The 16,976-nt window shown below is 33.6% G+C and overlaps 1 protein-coding gene across 6 annotated transcripts; it reads left to right on the top strand.

Annotated features, from left to right (window-relative positions):
- Positions 1–410: 410 nt before the first annotated feature.
- Positions 411–16,054, top strand: LOC120258981. Of its 6 annotated transcripts, none has more exons than XM_039266490.1 (22): positions 411–505; positions 1,456–1,603; positions 1,726–1,804; positions 1,912–1,989; positions 2,091–2,150; positions 2,291–2,395; positions 2,938–3,048; positions 4,080–4,121; positions 4,746–4,856; positions 4,936–5,102; positions 6,729–6,862; positions 6,937–7,052; positions 7,152–7,194; positions 7,270–7,361; positions 7,923–7,971; positions 8,447–8,517; positions 10,600–10,719; positions 10,805–10,914; positions 14,455–14,500; positions 14,950–15,024; positions 15,101–15,172; positions 15,723–16,054. In XM_039266490.1, the coding sequence occupies exons 2-20, from the start codon at positions 1,461–1,463 to the stop codon at positions 14,980–14,982; spliced, it is 1,710 nt and encodes a 569-aa protein (XP_039122424.1). In that variant the 5' UTR covers positions 411–505; positions 1,456–1,460; the 3' UTR covers positions 14,983–15,024; positions 15,101–15,172; positions 15,723–16,054. The 6 variants fall into 6 exon arrangements, with proteins under 6 accessions (XP_039122424.1, XP_039122423.1, XP_039122425.1 ...); XM_039266489.1 differs by having other exon boundaries at positions 15,101–15,168; XM_039266491.1 differs by lacking the exon at positions 14,950–15,024.
- Positions 16,055–16,976: the final 922 nt, after the last annotated feature.

Below are 16,976 nucleotides of genomic sequence, written 5' to 3' on the forward strand. Positions count from 1 at the left end.
AGATTTTTATTTTTTATTTTTAGAAAATTTGAATATAATAATATAGATTTTCTAAATTCTATTTCGGGCCCAATCCGATACTAAGCCCAAATCTCGGGCCTGGTTCGTCAGATGTATCTTTCTTTATAATCGCTAACTAACGAATCCAGCGTTGCTTAAACGCTTGTTAAAAAATATTTAAAGATCACAATGCCTACGAAATCTTCAAAAATCAAATCAAATCACACTATTATCCAATCATTTGTCGCCACGTGTTCGATTCATCATTACCTTTTCACATTGTTGGAACGGGCTCCCTATCCGGCCTATTACCAGAATCCGCCACGTGGCAATTACACCAGCACCGCCTTAGTGTGGATCAAAATTGGAAGCCTGGACGATTTCCTATAAATTACACGCCAGAGCGTCAACGAAGCAAAGCCCTTTCGACGCGTCACTAGTTCCGCTCTTTTCGCTCCCTCTTCTCCTTCTCTTGGATTCCAGCTCTCCGATCCCTCCAAGATTGGTAAATCTCTTTGTTCTTCCGAATCTTGTTGTGCTTTTAATGTAATTCGAATTTCTAGTTCGTGATTTGTCTGATTTCTCTCCATTTTTTGAAAGGTTTTCTTGATTGTTGTTGTGGTTTGGAGTTGGGATTGTTTGTATTTTGTTTTTGGTTCTGATTTCTTTGATATGTTTGAGAGGCGGCCGGGGAATGGTGCTGTTGCTCTAGGCCTGGTACCAAGATTAGGTTTTCTATTTAGTTTCAAGAAATCATGGCGTTATGTGTAATTCTTGATATTGATTTCTTTATAATTTTGCGAGCTGTGTTTGCTTTGATGATCATGAATTGTTTCTTTCCATAGTTGAATTTGCTGCTGCTGATGTATTTGTATGTTTTTATCATGATAATATGATTGGAATGGTTATACTGGCATCGAAAATTTTTGTACTATTTAATTTTCTTGAATTTTTCCTTAGTTTATTGATCCTGTGGATGCTCAGGTTGGAATCTGTTTGAGATGTCTGTGGTTAAGTATATATTTAAATAAAGGGCAATGAAATTATTAAAAGAGAATCACATCTTTTTCTCCACATGGAAAAGGAGCCTTATGCTAAAGATTGGAAGAAACAATACCATCATTATTCCTGTCTGTAGTTTTACCTCTGCATCTACTGCTTTCTTTTATTGAGCAAACCAAATTGTAGCTTTCAGACCCTTCAGGAAAAGATCCTAATGTGGTCATTTACAATTCCATCTGTATTTTATGCTTTTGATAAGTCAGAGCTTTATACCTGCATTATTTCCACTGGCCATCAAGGAACACAGCATTTAGCTGAGGTGTACTCAAGTCATCTGGGCATGTCATATCCTTTTGATGTAATAATTTGTGCTTGAGATGAAATGTTTTACTCACAAAAATGTAATTTGGTGATTGTATAATTTTACTGCCATTTTATTTGTCTTTGGGGAAGGAATTATGAGTGGGACTGTTGATGCTCAATCACATGCTACACATTCTGGTGGTCAGTCATCATCCCATCATGTGCAATATGGCACAGACCACTTGACCGGAATTAGTGTTGCCAAAATGTGGAACCCAGCTTCTGTTTCTTTGGTCAGGTAATTCTGAATGAACGGCTACTTGGGAGCTTTATATCTAATGTCCTTGTCACCTATTGAATATCATGAATTCTTATGATCAAGTAAATCTGGATTTGATTTATTGATTTGTTTGTTAGCAGGCATCAACTTCAAGAGGTCCCTCCCAAGAATGATAGAGGAGATGAGTTCCGTAAACAATTTATGGATGAAGAGATTACAGTATATATACTTCCAACCTGCCATTGATATTTTTTAGTGAAGGCCTCCATTTCCATATTTGGACTTTTGAACAGGGTCATAGCTCATTTATTCAAGTGTTTGAACAGGAACTTTATTCAAGATCTCTGTCCCAGGAAGAAGAGATTCATCTACTTCGCAGACGAATAGCTGATGCTCGTGCCAATGTATGGAGCTGATGTCGTACCTTATTCTTTTCGGACCATGTGTGTTGTTCAATTTCTTCTTCTAACTTCTATTAAATCATGCAGTTCTTTGTGGCTTTCAGGAGCTTCAATTATTACAAGAGAAACATATTTTAGAGAGGAAACTTTCTGACTTGCGCATGGTGTGCACTTCGTGTACTTTCAATGAATTTCTTTAAGTTTTAAGCATTTGTGTTTTTCATGTTCTGCTTACAAAGAGAATTCTAGAAAGATTATTTTATTATTTTGTTAATATGTATATGTATATATATATTTGTGTTAGGTGCGTGGTGAGAAGCAGAGGGGTGCTGCATCTGATGCCTACACAGAACTGACTCAAAGAAGACATTATATTGACCAAAATTTATCAATGGAAACCGGCATAAGGGTATGACAGTAATTGCACCTTCAAGGACAACAATATGTGAAATCTATGTGATTCTGTATGATCAGATAAATAGTTTTTGGTGTCATTGCATGATCTTCAACATTGGTTAGTGTTTGCCTTATAAGAACTAGTTCTTGGAATATTTGAGTAAGAATACCACCATTAGCTTATCCAGGATGGCTACTTCTGGCTATTGAAGTAGAAAAGGTCCTCTGATTTGATTATTTGGAATTATGATTGGTAATGAGATTGAGTTAGCCATGTTGCGTAGAATTATTTCATGGGACGGTGTAAACTATAAACTTCTTAAATCACTTTAAATATTACGGTTCTTGTGGAAACATGAAATAACCATTTGCTTAGACTACATAGAAGTGCATTATGCTGTCTTTGGTTTATTTCTAACAAAAACTCTATTCTTCTGTTGTCTTCCCACTTATTTGATTGTCACTGTCTTCCCATCTGATATGCATCAAATCCTAAGGCCAGTTTTCTTTTGTTATACTCACTGATATCGGTTATTCGTGAATTTACTTGTTTAGGCTGCTGAGGAAGATAAGTATATCTTCACCTCATCATTGTTAAGCCTATTGGCTGAATACAATATTCAACCACATGAGCTTGATCCCTCTACAATTGTCAATAGTGTAAAGGTAAGAATTATTTTTTTTTTTTGTTGACTAGCAGATACGTCCTTTTATAATATGTTATTTTTTTTTTGGAATATGACGCCTGCTGTTTCTTGTCTGATCTGTTAAATTAAAATATCTTTTGTAATTTTTCCTGTTGGTTGGATACAATACTCTACCCTGTGGACTTGATTACCTAGAAGAATGGTTTGATTGTCATAAGTTTTCCTATTGGTTGCCACTTATTGTCTTTTGTAATCTTTTCATGGAAAAATTTATTTCCATCACCCTGTGATCTTCTTAAGGATACTCAAATGCTAATTACCTAGATAATGGTTCAACACCTTTGATAAGTTATAGTAAATACATCACCTGAAGATTGATTGCCTGCATCTTAATTCCACTGCTAGATTTATTGTCTCTAGTGATATTCTTAGTCATTTGAACTAAGACAATACATTGGACAGGGATATTGGTGAATGATATTAGAGCCTTGATTTTAATCACTCTGTAGAAGCGAAGGGAAGAATTTGTCATGTAACCTGCGGATCTTTAATGTTAATCTTGGGTCAGTGGCAGTTAAAAAATTGTGGCATGTATCTGTAATAGTACCATAAAAAATGGCATGCCTTTATTCACTGTTAAAACTGTGGCTTTCTTGCAATAGCAATGAAGAGATCAGAGTTGTGGCTGCCAGTGTTTTAAGTTTCACAAAATCCTGTCTTGACAATAAGATAGACCAGATTGATGAAGTTCAAGTGTTAATTGTTACCCAGTTGTATAATTACCATTCATATGTCCATTTTTTGTAAACTTATAGCGTATTTGCTGCTGAATTCTGCATTTATAATTTTCTAGTTACAGATTACTGATTAAGTTATTATTGGGCATGAGATGTTCTCATGTATTTAATTGATGCATATCTGTTGCACATTAGTTATTCTCTACCTGCGTATTTGTTATTATATTTGCCTGTCAGATTTTTATTACTTCAACTTGCAGTAGTGAATGATGCATGGCAATTAATCTGACTTTTTTTCTGTTCGTCTTGCCAGAATTTGTACCGCGATATGCATTGGAAGCTTAGATCTGCTGAGGTAAGGCATCATTATAAAACGTTTCTTTATGTTGTCTTATTTATTGCTTGTAATTCGAACTGAACATGTGATTGCCATGAACATGATAAACATCTTTCAGTCACAATTCTAATATCTTCTAATTGGTTTGAGAATACCTTTTTTCTCATGTATTGGAATGATACGATAAATTTTTGGGATGAATTTTACCTGGGAGCATCAATTTGTAATTGTGTGTGTGTGTGTTTTTTTTTTTTTTGACAAAATCATTCAGTAATGGATCTGGTATTGCACTTTGGTCTTTTATTAAGAATGATATTGCTTTCATAATGAAATGCTGTTCATCTATATTATTCTCGCGTCTGATGAAAACATTAGCATTCATGCTATATCCTGCAGCTTTGATGGTAATCATGGCCTTAGATCTATGTGCCCTCTCTTGGTATCCGTCAGCATACTATTGTGATTTGGTTGTGTATGCGAGTGAAATGCTGATGATCTTCATCATTGTAATTGGCTTCTTTTTCAATTGTCACTATCTTCTTTCAATTCTCTGCAAGTCTCTTGCTAGTTGAATTTTTTTCAGTTTGTCAAATGTAGTGATAAGGTGTTAAAATCAATTGAATCGATTGCCTCTTGCTACAGGCTAGTTTTGCTAGTAGAAACAATCTGATAGGAAGGCAAGCTGGTGAGATAGCCTCTAACATTAATCAGATTCCAAAATTTTCAAATAGTCAACTTTCTCATGAACACATGGTATTGTCTGCATTTTTTTCCTATACTATGATCATTTTCTATTACCACTGGGACCATAACATGGTGAAACTCTTTGTAGGATTTGAATATGAATGATTTTCATCGACAGAACCACACGTCTGGTGAAATGCGCTTAGAATCATCTGGTTACCAAAGAGCTGTTCATGATCCTGATTTGTCAATTGTCAAGGAAGTGAAATTTCCTCCTAGTCCTGACTCGGAATTTGAGTTTAGTAATTTCAAGAGGTACCTCTCTTTGTGAATTGGCGCAAGAATTTATTTAATTCTAGTGTGCTTGAGTTTGTCCATACTTTTTAAATTAAGGGAAACATAACTATTTAGATTAACTCACCAATTTTCAAATTTTAAGCTTTTTTTTTAACAAATACTTTAAGGTGATAATTGAATTGTATGACTTCTCACATCATCATATACTGTGTCATCTCTTGTATTTTGGATTTATATGTGAAAACTTGTCATTGTTGCTGGTTTGAACCTTGTCTAGAAACTTTTCTTTTTCTCCTCTTCAAAGTTCACTTGTCATTCTAGCTACACATGTCGATTTAGAAGATGATACATTCTTGAACTGGAGTGATATGCCTTTAAGCTCAAGCATTTGATCCGATGGCAGGGGTCACCCTTGCATGTTCTCTTCTCCATTCTTCTTGTTATCATCTTCAGTTTTTTCGTTCTTTAATTGTTCTGTACCTGATAAATTCAATATTTTATACAATGACATATGGTCTCCTCCATGAATCTCATATGGAGCTAGTTTAGTAACTTTGTGAGATTTTGCAGCAGAAAGCTTGCTATTTTACTTTTTCTACTTTAATGTGCACCAGCATATGTCTGGACGAATATAGAGGATGGAAAAAGAAGAGGCTGGCTGTGTTAGGTAGCTAATAACCAGTGGTTAAACTTTCATCATAACACAATAAACATGAATCTTGACCAACATAATTGTTGACTTTATTGTTTTGCCGTTGTGGTTAAACGTTTTTCATTACTCGGCATCCTTTAAATAATCTTATCCAAGGCCTCTCAAAATTTCTTTTTTACCTGCTCACTCAAACATACTTGTGGGTCATAAACACTAATCATTTGAAAATCCTTTTCTAAGACGAGTTTTAAAAGGATAATCCTATCGCCTTTCGTAAGGACCTGAACCATTTTTTCCTTTAGGTCTTTATTTACGATAATGTGTATTCCATTCCTATGCTTTTTCCTATGTTTTTTTATCTTCACCTACATACAAAATCTAAATCTTAAACCCTGACCTCTTAAATTCCCTAGATTTATAACCTACTCACTTAGTTTCTAGAGCGCACATTATGTTAACTTTCCTTCAAGTATAGTTTTCCACTCGCTCATAAAGTTTTTAGGAAAGTGTCCCTATTCCAACTTGCTAACATAAGCTTATGATTTTGGACTAAGTTCTTTTCCCACATCAGTGCAAAACGGTGTAGGAAACTTAGCTCATTCCCCTACATTTGATCATTAATGCAATGGGTTGCTTCCGAGCTTCAACCTAGCGCACCATTTGCTCATTGTTACATCTGGTTTCTGAAGATGTAATGTGTCACTTTCAGGTGAGGACTTAGGTTTACTGAGTATTTGGTCAAGATTCATGTTCTTTGTGTTTGGACAAAAGGTTAACTGCTGGTTGGCAGCTGCATAACATGGTGACGCTTCTATTTTTTCAGCCGTGCTTGGATTGGCAATAGCAGAGTTCTTGTAATTCTTGAAAATACATCACCTAATTCATATTTCTTGGCTCCAAATACCTTTTTTCCCCTGTAGTCAAGATGTTTGCCATTATTTCTCCAAGATTTGGAGTGGTATCATCCATGCTTTTGAACCATATTACTTCAGGGATGTTGGAGGTGCGACTACGCCTGGCTATGTGGATGGTAATGTTGGTGAGGCCCAGACTAGGAAATCAGCCATGGACGCTCAGTTCCAGAATCCAGCTATGCATGAAAGACAGACATCCTCTTTGTCAGAGGGTAAAGGGACTTTTGACTGCAAAGCATGTATGCCATTATTGTGGATGCTTCTTAAAAACATCTTTTTATTATAGGTGAAATTTCTTTACCCGGTATAGAAGGATTCCAAATATTTGGTGAAGCAAAACTAGGGTCCACTCTAAAAGCTTGTGGTTATCCTATAAATGGTACTTCTCTTTGTGTTTTTCAGGTGGGTGTTTATTTATTTAAGACTGTACACTTTTCTCTTATTTATTGGATTATGTTGATCTAGATCTTAATTGTACTTTCTATTGTATTGCATTTCTAGTGGTTTCGGCATCTTCATAATGGGACTAGGCAATCGATCGACGGTAACCATTAGCAAGTTCAAATTTAGTGGAGCCTGATTTGTTTGGCCTTGATTGTCTCTTTTTATTTCACCCCAGGAGCCACTGTTCCGGATTATGTGGTGACTGCTGATGATGTCGGCACTCTTCTTTCTGTGGACTGCATTCCGATGGATGAAAGTGGTCGTCAGGTTTCTTGTTACATTTGTTTTAACTATTTTATCATAACAAAGCTACTAAAGAGTTATCCCAGAATTACTCGTTTAGGACTAAAGGCTCATATAATACTGTGTCTTTTAACACCATCACATGTTGTTGTTGTTTTATTTTTAAAAAATTAAAAATTCTGCAGATGCATAGTATGCAATAGAAATTACAGAATGCACATGGTCTTCTGTCTATTTGGACATGTACATAATTTTGATTCTTTTGCATGATAGTACATCTTTTCAAAATAACCATGTGAAAATCCTCATTCTCCTGTATCATCACTCTTTCTCATTACATGATAACGCTTACAGAATGCTACACCAAGCACCTTATTGCAAATACATGCCAAACATGTTTTTCCTTGGCCACCTAGCAGCAGTCAAGTTTCTAGTATTATTTGTTTGGGCCATAATAATGTTTAAGTCATAAACTTCATTTATATGTATAGTTATACATATACATGTGGCCTCAATTTTTTGTGGTCGTCACTATTATGTATTTGTTGCTAAGTCCATTTTTATTCATTTATTCTTTCATTTTAGGGGGATTTGGTGAGCCTCTTTGCAAACAACCAACTTGAAATAACATGTGGTGAGTAACTTTAATATGTTTTTCCCCACAAGCTGGAAACTTTATTGTTATGGTTATTATTTTTCTACGTACGCTCAACCATGGTAGTGTTTTTCTTATGAATGAAATCTTACAATTTTTTCTATATTAGGATGATCCATCTTTATCATCATTAGTTTTTCACTCTAGGTTGTATAATTGATAAAACTTGTGTGAATCAGGTACTATGTATTTGTTATAGTGTTGAATTGTTAGAGAACTGCCATTTTGTTTTCATATATTTTTCATTTTTGCTGACTCAGTCCTTAACTGTGGTTTTATGCGCTTCTGGATAGAACCAAACAACCTATTTCTATGAATAATAGAATGTCAATACTATTTGTCATTGAACTGGTAAATTGAGTCATAAGCAAAGTTATGCAAGTTTCAACTATTTTTAAGTATCTAAGGCGTTTTCTTGCTTTTTTGTATCCTTCTTATTGTTGAATTTCTACAGATCCAGATATGCAGGTGGAGATTGATGCCCTTGTATCTACAGGGAGAGCAACATTTAGTGTTCAATTATTAGTAAGTCATGTTCATTATTCACTTATATTTGTTATTTCCTTCGATATTATTATTTCTTTTTTATTATGCTTTACCTGCTTATTGGTAGTTGGTTGGACATTGGTTTATAAAGTTTAGCATGTACATAATATAGTGTGTATATCTTTAAACTGCTCTGAACAATGTATTATCTAGGCAATCGGCTTGCTGTATGCCTAATCCATGCAGTGGATCTTTGTTTGACAATTTTTTTCGTAAAAAGCTTAGTAATTTTTTTTTTTCTTGATTTATTGAAACTAAATTTCACATCTGCATTACATGTTAATTATTCTATTATATAACATATCAAAACCTGTGTGGTTTATTTGAATTTTATTTTATCTTTTTCTTTTTTAGAAATGGTTTACCTTAATCCATCTTATTTGGGGTAGTAAAAAGATGTTTCAATATCCTGACTCGCTCGAGCTCCTTGCTTGTTCTTTTCATTATGATGTCAGTTCAGATATAAATATCATGGCCAAACTTTTTATATACTCAGGAAGTTGATTTTGCTATTTGCTTTTTCTTACTTGGTTAATTGGTTTTCATTATTCTTTACAGCTTCCTTTTATTAGCATCAAAGTAATTTATAATGGGCTTTTAAGGTGAAATTGTGTGACTCATGGTTTAATCATTAGTTGACATAATTGAAGTCTATTCCATAATCTTGAAGGTTTTTTTGAATATGCTTGCCAATTTGGTTCATTACTCTGTGTAACTGTCTACTTGTTCTCTCGATTGAGTGAGAAAAATAGATAAACTAACAGAAATGAGCAATCTTGGTAAACTAATAAGGGTCAACTAGCTATAAATGCCATCATTTTTATTTGTTTATTTATTGTTTTTTATGATGGGTAGTCATGATTTTATTTTATTTTTAATTTGTGAATGGCATTGGCGAGATGATGCTTTGTTAAGAGATTGAAACTGCTCCTTTTGCTTTAGCCTTCCAGTCTTCCGTCTTTCGTCCCCCAATGTTACTTTACCTTGAATTTAAGCTTATAACTCGAATGATGTTTATTGTTTATAGCTCCACATGCACATGGCCCTTTATTTACTAAATGGCCTCTGAACTTCTTGTGCTTTGTAGCCTAGTTTGCCATCATATCAGTAACCATGTGAATTTGATTGTAGAAAAATATGGGCAAGCCACTTTGGCATAGACACATGCCATATATGTTGAATCCTTAACCTCTGATTGAGGATACTAAGGTTATACTGACAGTCCATTGTGGGGATGGAGTAGAGAGAATTTCTTTGATATGAAAATGCCCTTTAGAATGACAATGGTGAGAATGTGGGAAACTATTTCTTGCCATAAGTCCTGTTCTTATTGTTTCTCAAATTTCCAGTTCTTGTAAAGCTTTCCTGATATATTTAAAACCTTTTTCGATTGTAGTTGAGTACATTGTATTCCAGCAGCAAACATTGTATATGCTAAATACAGTGGGTGGCTTGTTTTGTTACTTCCCGGTCTGCCTTTGTTAGCTTGCCCATCTCTGTCCTAGCCAATTTTGACAGTTAATTGACAATTTGTCTAGGTTTAGCAGCATGGCTGTGATGGTAGCACACAAAGACACACATACCCACATGCATTCTAAATGTGATTGAAAAAGGCATTATAAAGAATTGTGAACTAAATTCTCTTAGTGGCCAATTTTTATATAACCACCTGCAAAGTATTAGTGGTGTAATGATCTTGCATCTCTATATGATTGAGGAAAGCATTATAAATAACTATGATTTAAATCCTTTAAGGAGGCTGACTTCTGTATACCCATGTGCAAAGAATTAGTGTAGTATCATGTTGCTGCAAATATTAAATTATGAATTGGCATTCCATATTCTGGAATGGCTTAGATAAACAAACGCAGATGTTGAAAATGTGATACTTTTCCTCAAGTCCATTGCTTTCATGGATAACCTGCAGATATTTCATGCCTTGATTTAACACACTACTATAATTTATCTACTTCACTTTTGAAATGTGTCAGATCTTTCTTGTTTTGCATGACTTCATTTATAGTATTTCTGAATTCACTGTAAAATATGATTATTTTGTAGAAAGATTCTTCCGAAGACTGGGAACCAACGATGTTGATCTTGAAAAGATCTAGCTACCAAATAATGTTCAAGAACGCGGAAGCTGTGATTGCAGAAGAAAAGTATTCGACTGACCAACATGTATGCTTTTTTGCCAATATTTTTGTAATGCTCTATGGAAAATTTTGCTTCTTTGCTTTAACGTTTTTAGTCCATGATTTCACAGATTAAAGTTCCACTTGGACTCTCAACTCAGTTTGTCCTGATACGTTCTGATGGAACTTCTTTACCATTCACCACAAATGGAACTCAGCCAAATAGTCTGGATAATGTTCGGTAATAGTATTATTTTATCATATATTACTATTATTTTATCCACTAGCTCTAACCAAATGGCCCACTTCATCTCATAAATTTTTTTTAAGATTTAATTATTTAAATAAATATAATTAATTTTATAAATTATAATATTAATAAGTACAGATCATTTAATTATAAAAAAATTAATTTAAAACATTAATTTTTATTAGCATTAGCTGTTAACTAGGTAAATGTTTTGTTTGTTTGTGTATGTGCGTGCACACACATTTTTGACCCACCAATTTCATTAAAACCATGGGTTCGAAACTAGTTCAAAACGAGGTATTGGGAACCCTATAACCCCAATTGAAACCCCAATTGAAACAATTGCTTAAGTCAATTCTCTTTGATAACTAAGTCAAAGTAGGTTCATAAACTTATAAAATCATATAGTTATTTTATCACCATGTTTGGTTGGGGGATTAATACAATTATCCCAATCAAACAATGTAGGATAAACCTTTATATAGTTTTATAAAAAATAAAATAAATATATTTAATAATTAATGTAATATATATATTTTAGAAAAATAAAATTTGAATTAAAAAACGTAATTTTTATAGTATTAATTAAATCTTAAATAAAAGTTTTCTTGCCAACCCTATATTTGGAAAAAAAATTTCTTTACTCCATCTTGGTATTGCTCAACTGAAAACTACCTTTTTGTAGTTAGTTGAGCCCATAAATGATAGATACTATTGTTACATAGTAGCATTTTTTCTGCAGATCTTACCAAAAAAAGATTGGGTTAATTCAGAATATACATTCAACCAACTCTAATTCTTTTAGCAATAAATTTATTGTAGGATTTTAAAACCTATTATCTTTTAGTTTTCAAGTTTTTTCGAACACATTACCTGCCACTGTCGCAATACCCGAGTGGTAAAGGTATTTGACTCCCATGCGAAAGGTTGAGGAAATCATTGGTATTATTTTTTTTAGTGGCTTGGGGTTTGATGTCTAGGAAATCTCTTTTGAATATTTTCAAATTAAAATTGAAGGGAAAATTTTTACCTTGACCAAACTTTGACTTTGGTCATGATCATTTTGGCGACTACCTTTTAGTATAGAAGTGAAGGAAGTTGAAATGGTCACTTACTGGAAGTCTCCCAATTATGACAAATGATTTGAGGCTTATTTAGTGTATTTTTTTACTAAAACTGGGAAGATGTTGCTTGACAAAGAAACAAATGAACTGATAGAGGTCATCTCCAAACTTTCCTCGTTCACTTATCTTGAAATGAACATGTATTTTACATTTAAAACTATACTTTCATTATTAATAATATATTTTTATTATATTGATATCTTTAAAAGATAAATTACTGAATATATTTAGTTACATAATTTAATTAAATCTTTATGAAAAGGATTAGTGAGTTGCACTTTTTGGTTGGATGTTGGGGAATGGGCCTCATCACGAAACTCTTAGACCCGACTTAAACAATGATCCTCAATGCTGAACTCTTAAATTCCAGTTAGATATACTCAATAGGAGAAGGTTTTAGAAAAACATACTTTAACCATGTCTAGAGAACATTCAAACAAATTGTAGATAATGATATATCTGTATCTGATTTAGAACATGTAAATTTGCCTTGTTTGACAAAGAATTCTAATGTTATAATTTCAGGGACTTAAGTTCTTATTGCAATAAGAAGCACAATGTGATTGATGCTCAACATAGAATTCAGAATTTGATGTTATTCTCCTTGTTATGTCATAGAATTTCCATTTGGGTTTATCTAGTCCTGGTGGCCATTCAGCATGAAAATCCTAGGCATAACACGAATTGATTTTATTGATGCATTATTCATAATTTTTCTTTGACCTAAAATGTATACATGTCAAAGTGTTTTGATTACCTCAGTTGGCATTAAAGGTATCAATTTTATTCAAATAATAACAATTAGGGTACATTATTTATAAGTCCTTCCCACGAGATCCCTATTGCTTATTATGAATCCCTGGTATGAAATCCCTATTCAGTTTTTAGAATATGTCCTTACGAATCCCTATTTGTTTGAAATTCCCATTATACCCTTATTTTATTCTTTCCACTCCTTCCCGATGATCCTGCTGCATTTGTTGCCGGTGAGCATGTGGCCTTGAAGCATGAGTTTGTCCATGAGCAAATTGGTGGTGCTTGCTGGCTCATGTACTGATGCTTACACCAGCAACACTAGCACCAAGTGTGCTTGGCACTCACAAGCGTGTGTGTCGCAATCACTGTCGAGTGCTCACCAGAATGCTGGTGTGGGCCTCACCAGTGATTGGGAGGTGAAGAGATGGGGGTAAATAGGTAAGTTGAAAATATTTAATTAAATTGGTATTAGTTTGAATTGATAAAAGGAAATCATATAAAGTTCATGAACTTATTATAAATTTTGAAAAATATTGAACTTGGAGGGATCATCTGGTGATCATGAAATTGTATAAAGTTCATGAACGTATTGGGAATTTAGAAATATATTAGGACTTTTTTTTGGGTAATTGAAAAACTCCGTTGGGTCTATCTGGTGATCATGATATTAATTGGTGTGGTGTTCTGCTTGGTACACTTGATAGTTCCACTGGTTGGCAGTTCTATTTATTGTGTGACGTATTCTGTCTGATATCCAACTAAGCTAGTCAAGTTGATGATTATTTTGGATCACCTGCAAACTTAAATGGCTGTTTGGATAGGCCTCTTTGCCTTTGCTGGATAGACATATAATATCCCTGAAAATGCTTACTGTTTTGTGATGCATGGTATCTCTGCCTGTTCCTTACATCTGCAGCTTTCATTATCCTATTGAAAGATGATCAAGTTGTACTAACAGCAGATGGAATTACACCTGTCTATTGATAGTCATGCTCTTAATTAATAATTCTTTTAGATTCAATCTCCAAATGAAGAATGTGAAGTATATTACAAATGAGTAATTCAAACAAGTATATCATTGGTTGGTAATGCAGACTGATAGAATAGAGCATAAAATGGAAGCAGGAGTTCAGTAGAATGGTAAAAGGACTACCCTGAGCCAATTCTCATGGACATATTATAATGTCTGCAAAAGCCTTTTCATGATCCTATCATATTTGGTGGTTTTGTGACATATTTGATTGTCCAGTCAATGTGATACATTTTCATTGCTAACTGATTACTATGTAAAATATATTGATCAAGTTGATAACATTGAGCTTTGAGTTGCTCTGAATTGGAAGTGAGAGAACATTTTTTGTGCAGAATTTCATGGTATATGCATTTGTTCTTTGCATTTAACTTTCCTTCATGTGGAGATAGTTAAATGATATGTGCCTTTTACTAGCCTGTGGAATATCTTATGACACTAATATGCCTTCTACTAGTCTGTGGAATACCTTATGATGCAAATGACCATTGTTTTCTTATTATAACATGAGTATGTTTCTGATTTGCTTCTGATATATGTTTGTACTGAGCACTGTATTTACTTTTAGCGTAGCATGTTATATATTGCTGGCTGTCATCTGCATTAATCTTTTTTCCTCAGATTGCGTGATATGATAGTGCTGACCATGAGAACTTTCCAGTCAAAGGTATTCTCATTTGATTTAACCAACAATCCTAGTTTTTACCTTGGGCTACTTATGTTAAATAAAATTTTCCTGTTAGCTGTTTTAGAATTTTCATGTTATGATATAACTGCACTCAAGGTAGACATGTAGATGAAAAAAACATGGCAATCATTTTTACTGAAACTTGATCTGCCAGTTTCACATCACTTTCCAAGAAAAAAGATGAATAGGATATTAAAAGTTCCGGTTAAATTGGTTGATTTTTCTGTAGATTTGAGATATTGTTCTTTTACTCCTAATAGGTGGATGAATTGCAATAAAGATCTGCTTTGTTCCTACTTCCCTTAAGTTAGAGATTTTAGTTTCACTAGGATCAACTGCCACTCTGAAAACTGTTTGTACCTGCAACATGGTTTTAATTCTTCTCACATTTGGCTTCCAACTAATGATCCTAACTGTGTTTCTTACAGGCATTAGATATTAAAGGAAAAGGCAAGGGATAACATAGATTTTAGTTTCACTAGGATCAACTGCCACTGAAAAATGTTTGTACCTGCAACCTGATTATAATTCTTCTGACGTTTGGCTTCCAACTAATAATTCTAACTTTGTTTTTTACAGGCTTTAGATAGTAAAAGAAAAAGCAAGGCATAAAATAGATGATCACTGGTCAGAATCTCTACAAATTTGTAGGTGCTTATTTATTTTGAAATTATTCGCATTTCTTTTGTCGTCAACATGCATTTATCAGTCTTATCATTTCAATTTTCATTGTTGGATACTTTGAACACTTTACAAATCATATTGTTTCATTTGCTATACACTCAACTTGGGTAGATAATTGTTGTTCATACAGAAATTCCTACTTCCAAGTATGTAATTGAGCTGCCGTCATAAAAAAATTATTATATAGTTTTCTGGTAGTGATTGGTCCTGCTACCTAGAAATATTACACCTCAATTACACTTGTCTCAAATTATGGCAGAGAAAGGCCTCCTTATGGTTTTGTCAGGCGTATTTGTTTTACATGCATTTGATTGTTAAGACAGCCCACAGGAGTTGCATCCTGGGAACTTCTATGTTGTGTTTTTATCTTTAAGAAATTAGCTAAAATCTAATTTCAGTACTTGAGTTCATGCTCTGGATTTCTTTAAGTTCTTTTTTTAATGGGCATTTAGTTCCCTGTTGTCCTCCTACCATTTTGCTATATTGTTCACTGACTCCATTCATTTTGCTTTTCTAGGTACTATACAGTTGTTTTGCACAGTAAATAATTGGCAGGGATTCAACAAGAATAAATTTTGCCTGAACAGTGCGTACTTGACAATAATCTACCGTGGCTTCTGTGGTCTTTCATACTGAACTGTGACTGATGGGGGTTGTATTTGTTATATTCTTTTGTGGGATGATTTTGATAAGGCCACTATATTGTCTTGTGTAGCTCATTGTAAAAAGCAGTTGTTTTTGTATTTGGTCCGTATGGATATTCTCCACAGTTCATAAATGCATCTGACTGAACATATCCAATGTTCACTGTTCGTCTTTGCTGGATCAGTTTTCTGGCAAACAACTTCATTTGTACTTGGTGATTCTTGGTGATTCTTGGTGATTCTTTTATAAGATGTCTGAATCTCTACTCTTCAGCATGTGCTGCTATCCATATGATCTTGATATTTGGAAAGGATAACTAACTCTCGTTGCCATGCCTTGGTTTATGGAATGTTTTTGAAAGTCGAAGTTCTCCATGTAACATCAACTGCTCAGCGGACTCTTTATAACCTATTCATTGGCGTTAACATTGGTGATGTTTGGGACTAGAATTATTTAGTTGCAGTGTTCATGTCCCTTACTACAGGTTAATTTTTTTGAGTTCTTTTGATTGTGTGCTAATATAATAATTTGGGCTCAGTTGCTACTTGCTAACCAATGACGAACGTCAAGCCCCCATTGAGCGACTCAGTAATTAAGGGACATTCTTCCTTTGCTTGCAGGAGTGATTATTTTTTGAATTACTTAAAAGGAGCAGGAGGATTATTCTCTCTCACGTTTTCTCGTTGGGCTGACATCCGCTTCTTGTAACTTCACTATATATATATATATATATATACATATATGTAACACAGTTTTCTTAACTTATATTTTGTTTTATATAATAAACTAGTGTTTATACCTGTCTGTGCTATGTAAGGGAGAAAAGAAGTTAATTATAATATTCACATTGAAGAGATAATTACTATATGTATTAATTATAATTTATTGTTTTTAATAAATTATATTTAATTTAGAACTAAATTAATTTATAATTAAATTATAAATATTTTTATAAAGTTGTTGTATTACACCCTTGTAATATATATAATATATGATATATGATGGAAGAAGAAAGATAGATATATTGTAGCTATTTATTCCATTATTATTATTTATTAATTTGAATCGTTTGTAAATAACCTGAACATCGAGAGCAATAATAGTAGCTTAATCCAAAGTAAAGGGT

This window comes from Dioscorea cayenensis, chromosome 4, assembly GCF_009730915.1.
Source record: "Dioscorea cayenensis subsp. rotundata cultivar TDr96_F1 chromosome 4, TDr96_F1_v2_PseudoChromosome.rev07_lg8_w22 25.fasta, whole genome shotgun sequence".
Classification (NCBI taxonomy): domain Eukaryota; kingdom Viridiplantae; phylum Streptophyta; class Magnoliopsida; order Dioscoreales; family Dioscoreaceae; genus Dioscorea; species Dioscorea cayenensis.

Bases quoted from the DNA above. Each gene is read 5' to 3' on its own strand.
- LOC120258981 (XM_039266490.1), top strand. From the start codon at position 1,461: ATGAGTGGGACTGTTGATGCTCAATCACATGCTACACATTCTGGTGGT. The intron at 2,151-2,290 runs GTGTGCACTTCG...TATTTGTGTTAG, and splicing joins AACTTTCTGACTTGCGCATG to GTGCGTGGTGAGAAGCAGAG. The intron at 7,362-7,922 runs GTTTCTTGTTAC...CTTTCATTTTAG, and splicing joins TGGATGAAAGTGGTCGTCAG to GGGGATTTGGTGAGCCTCTT.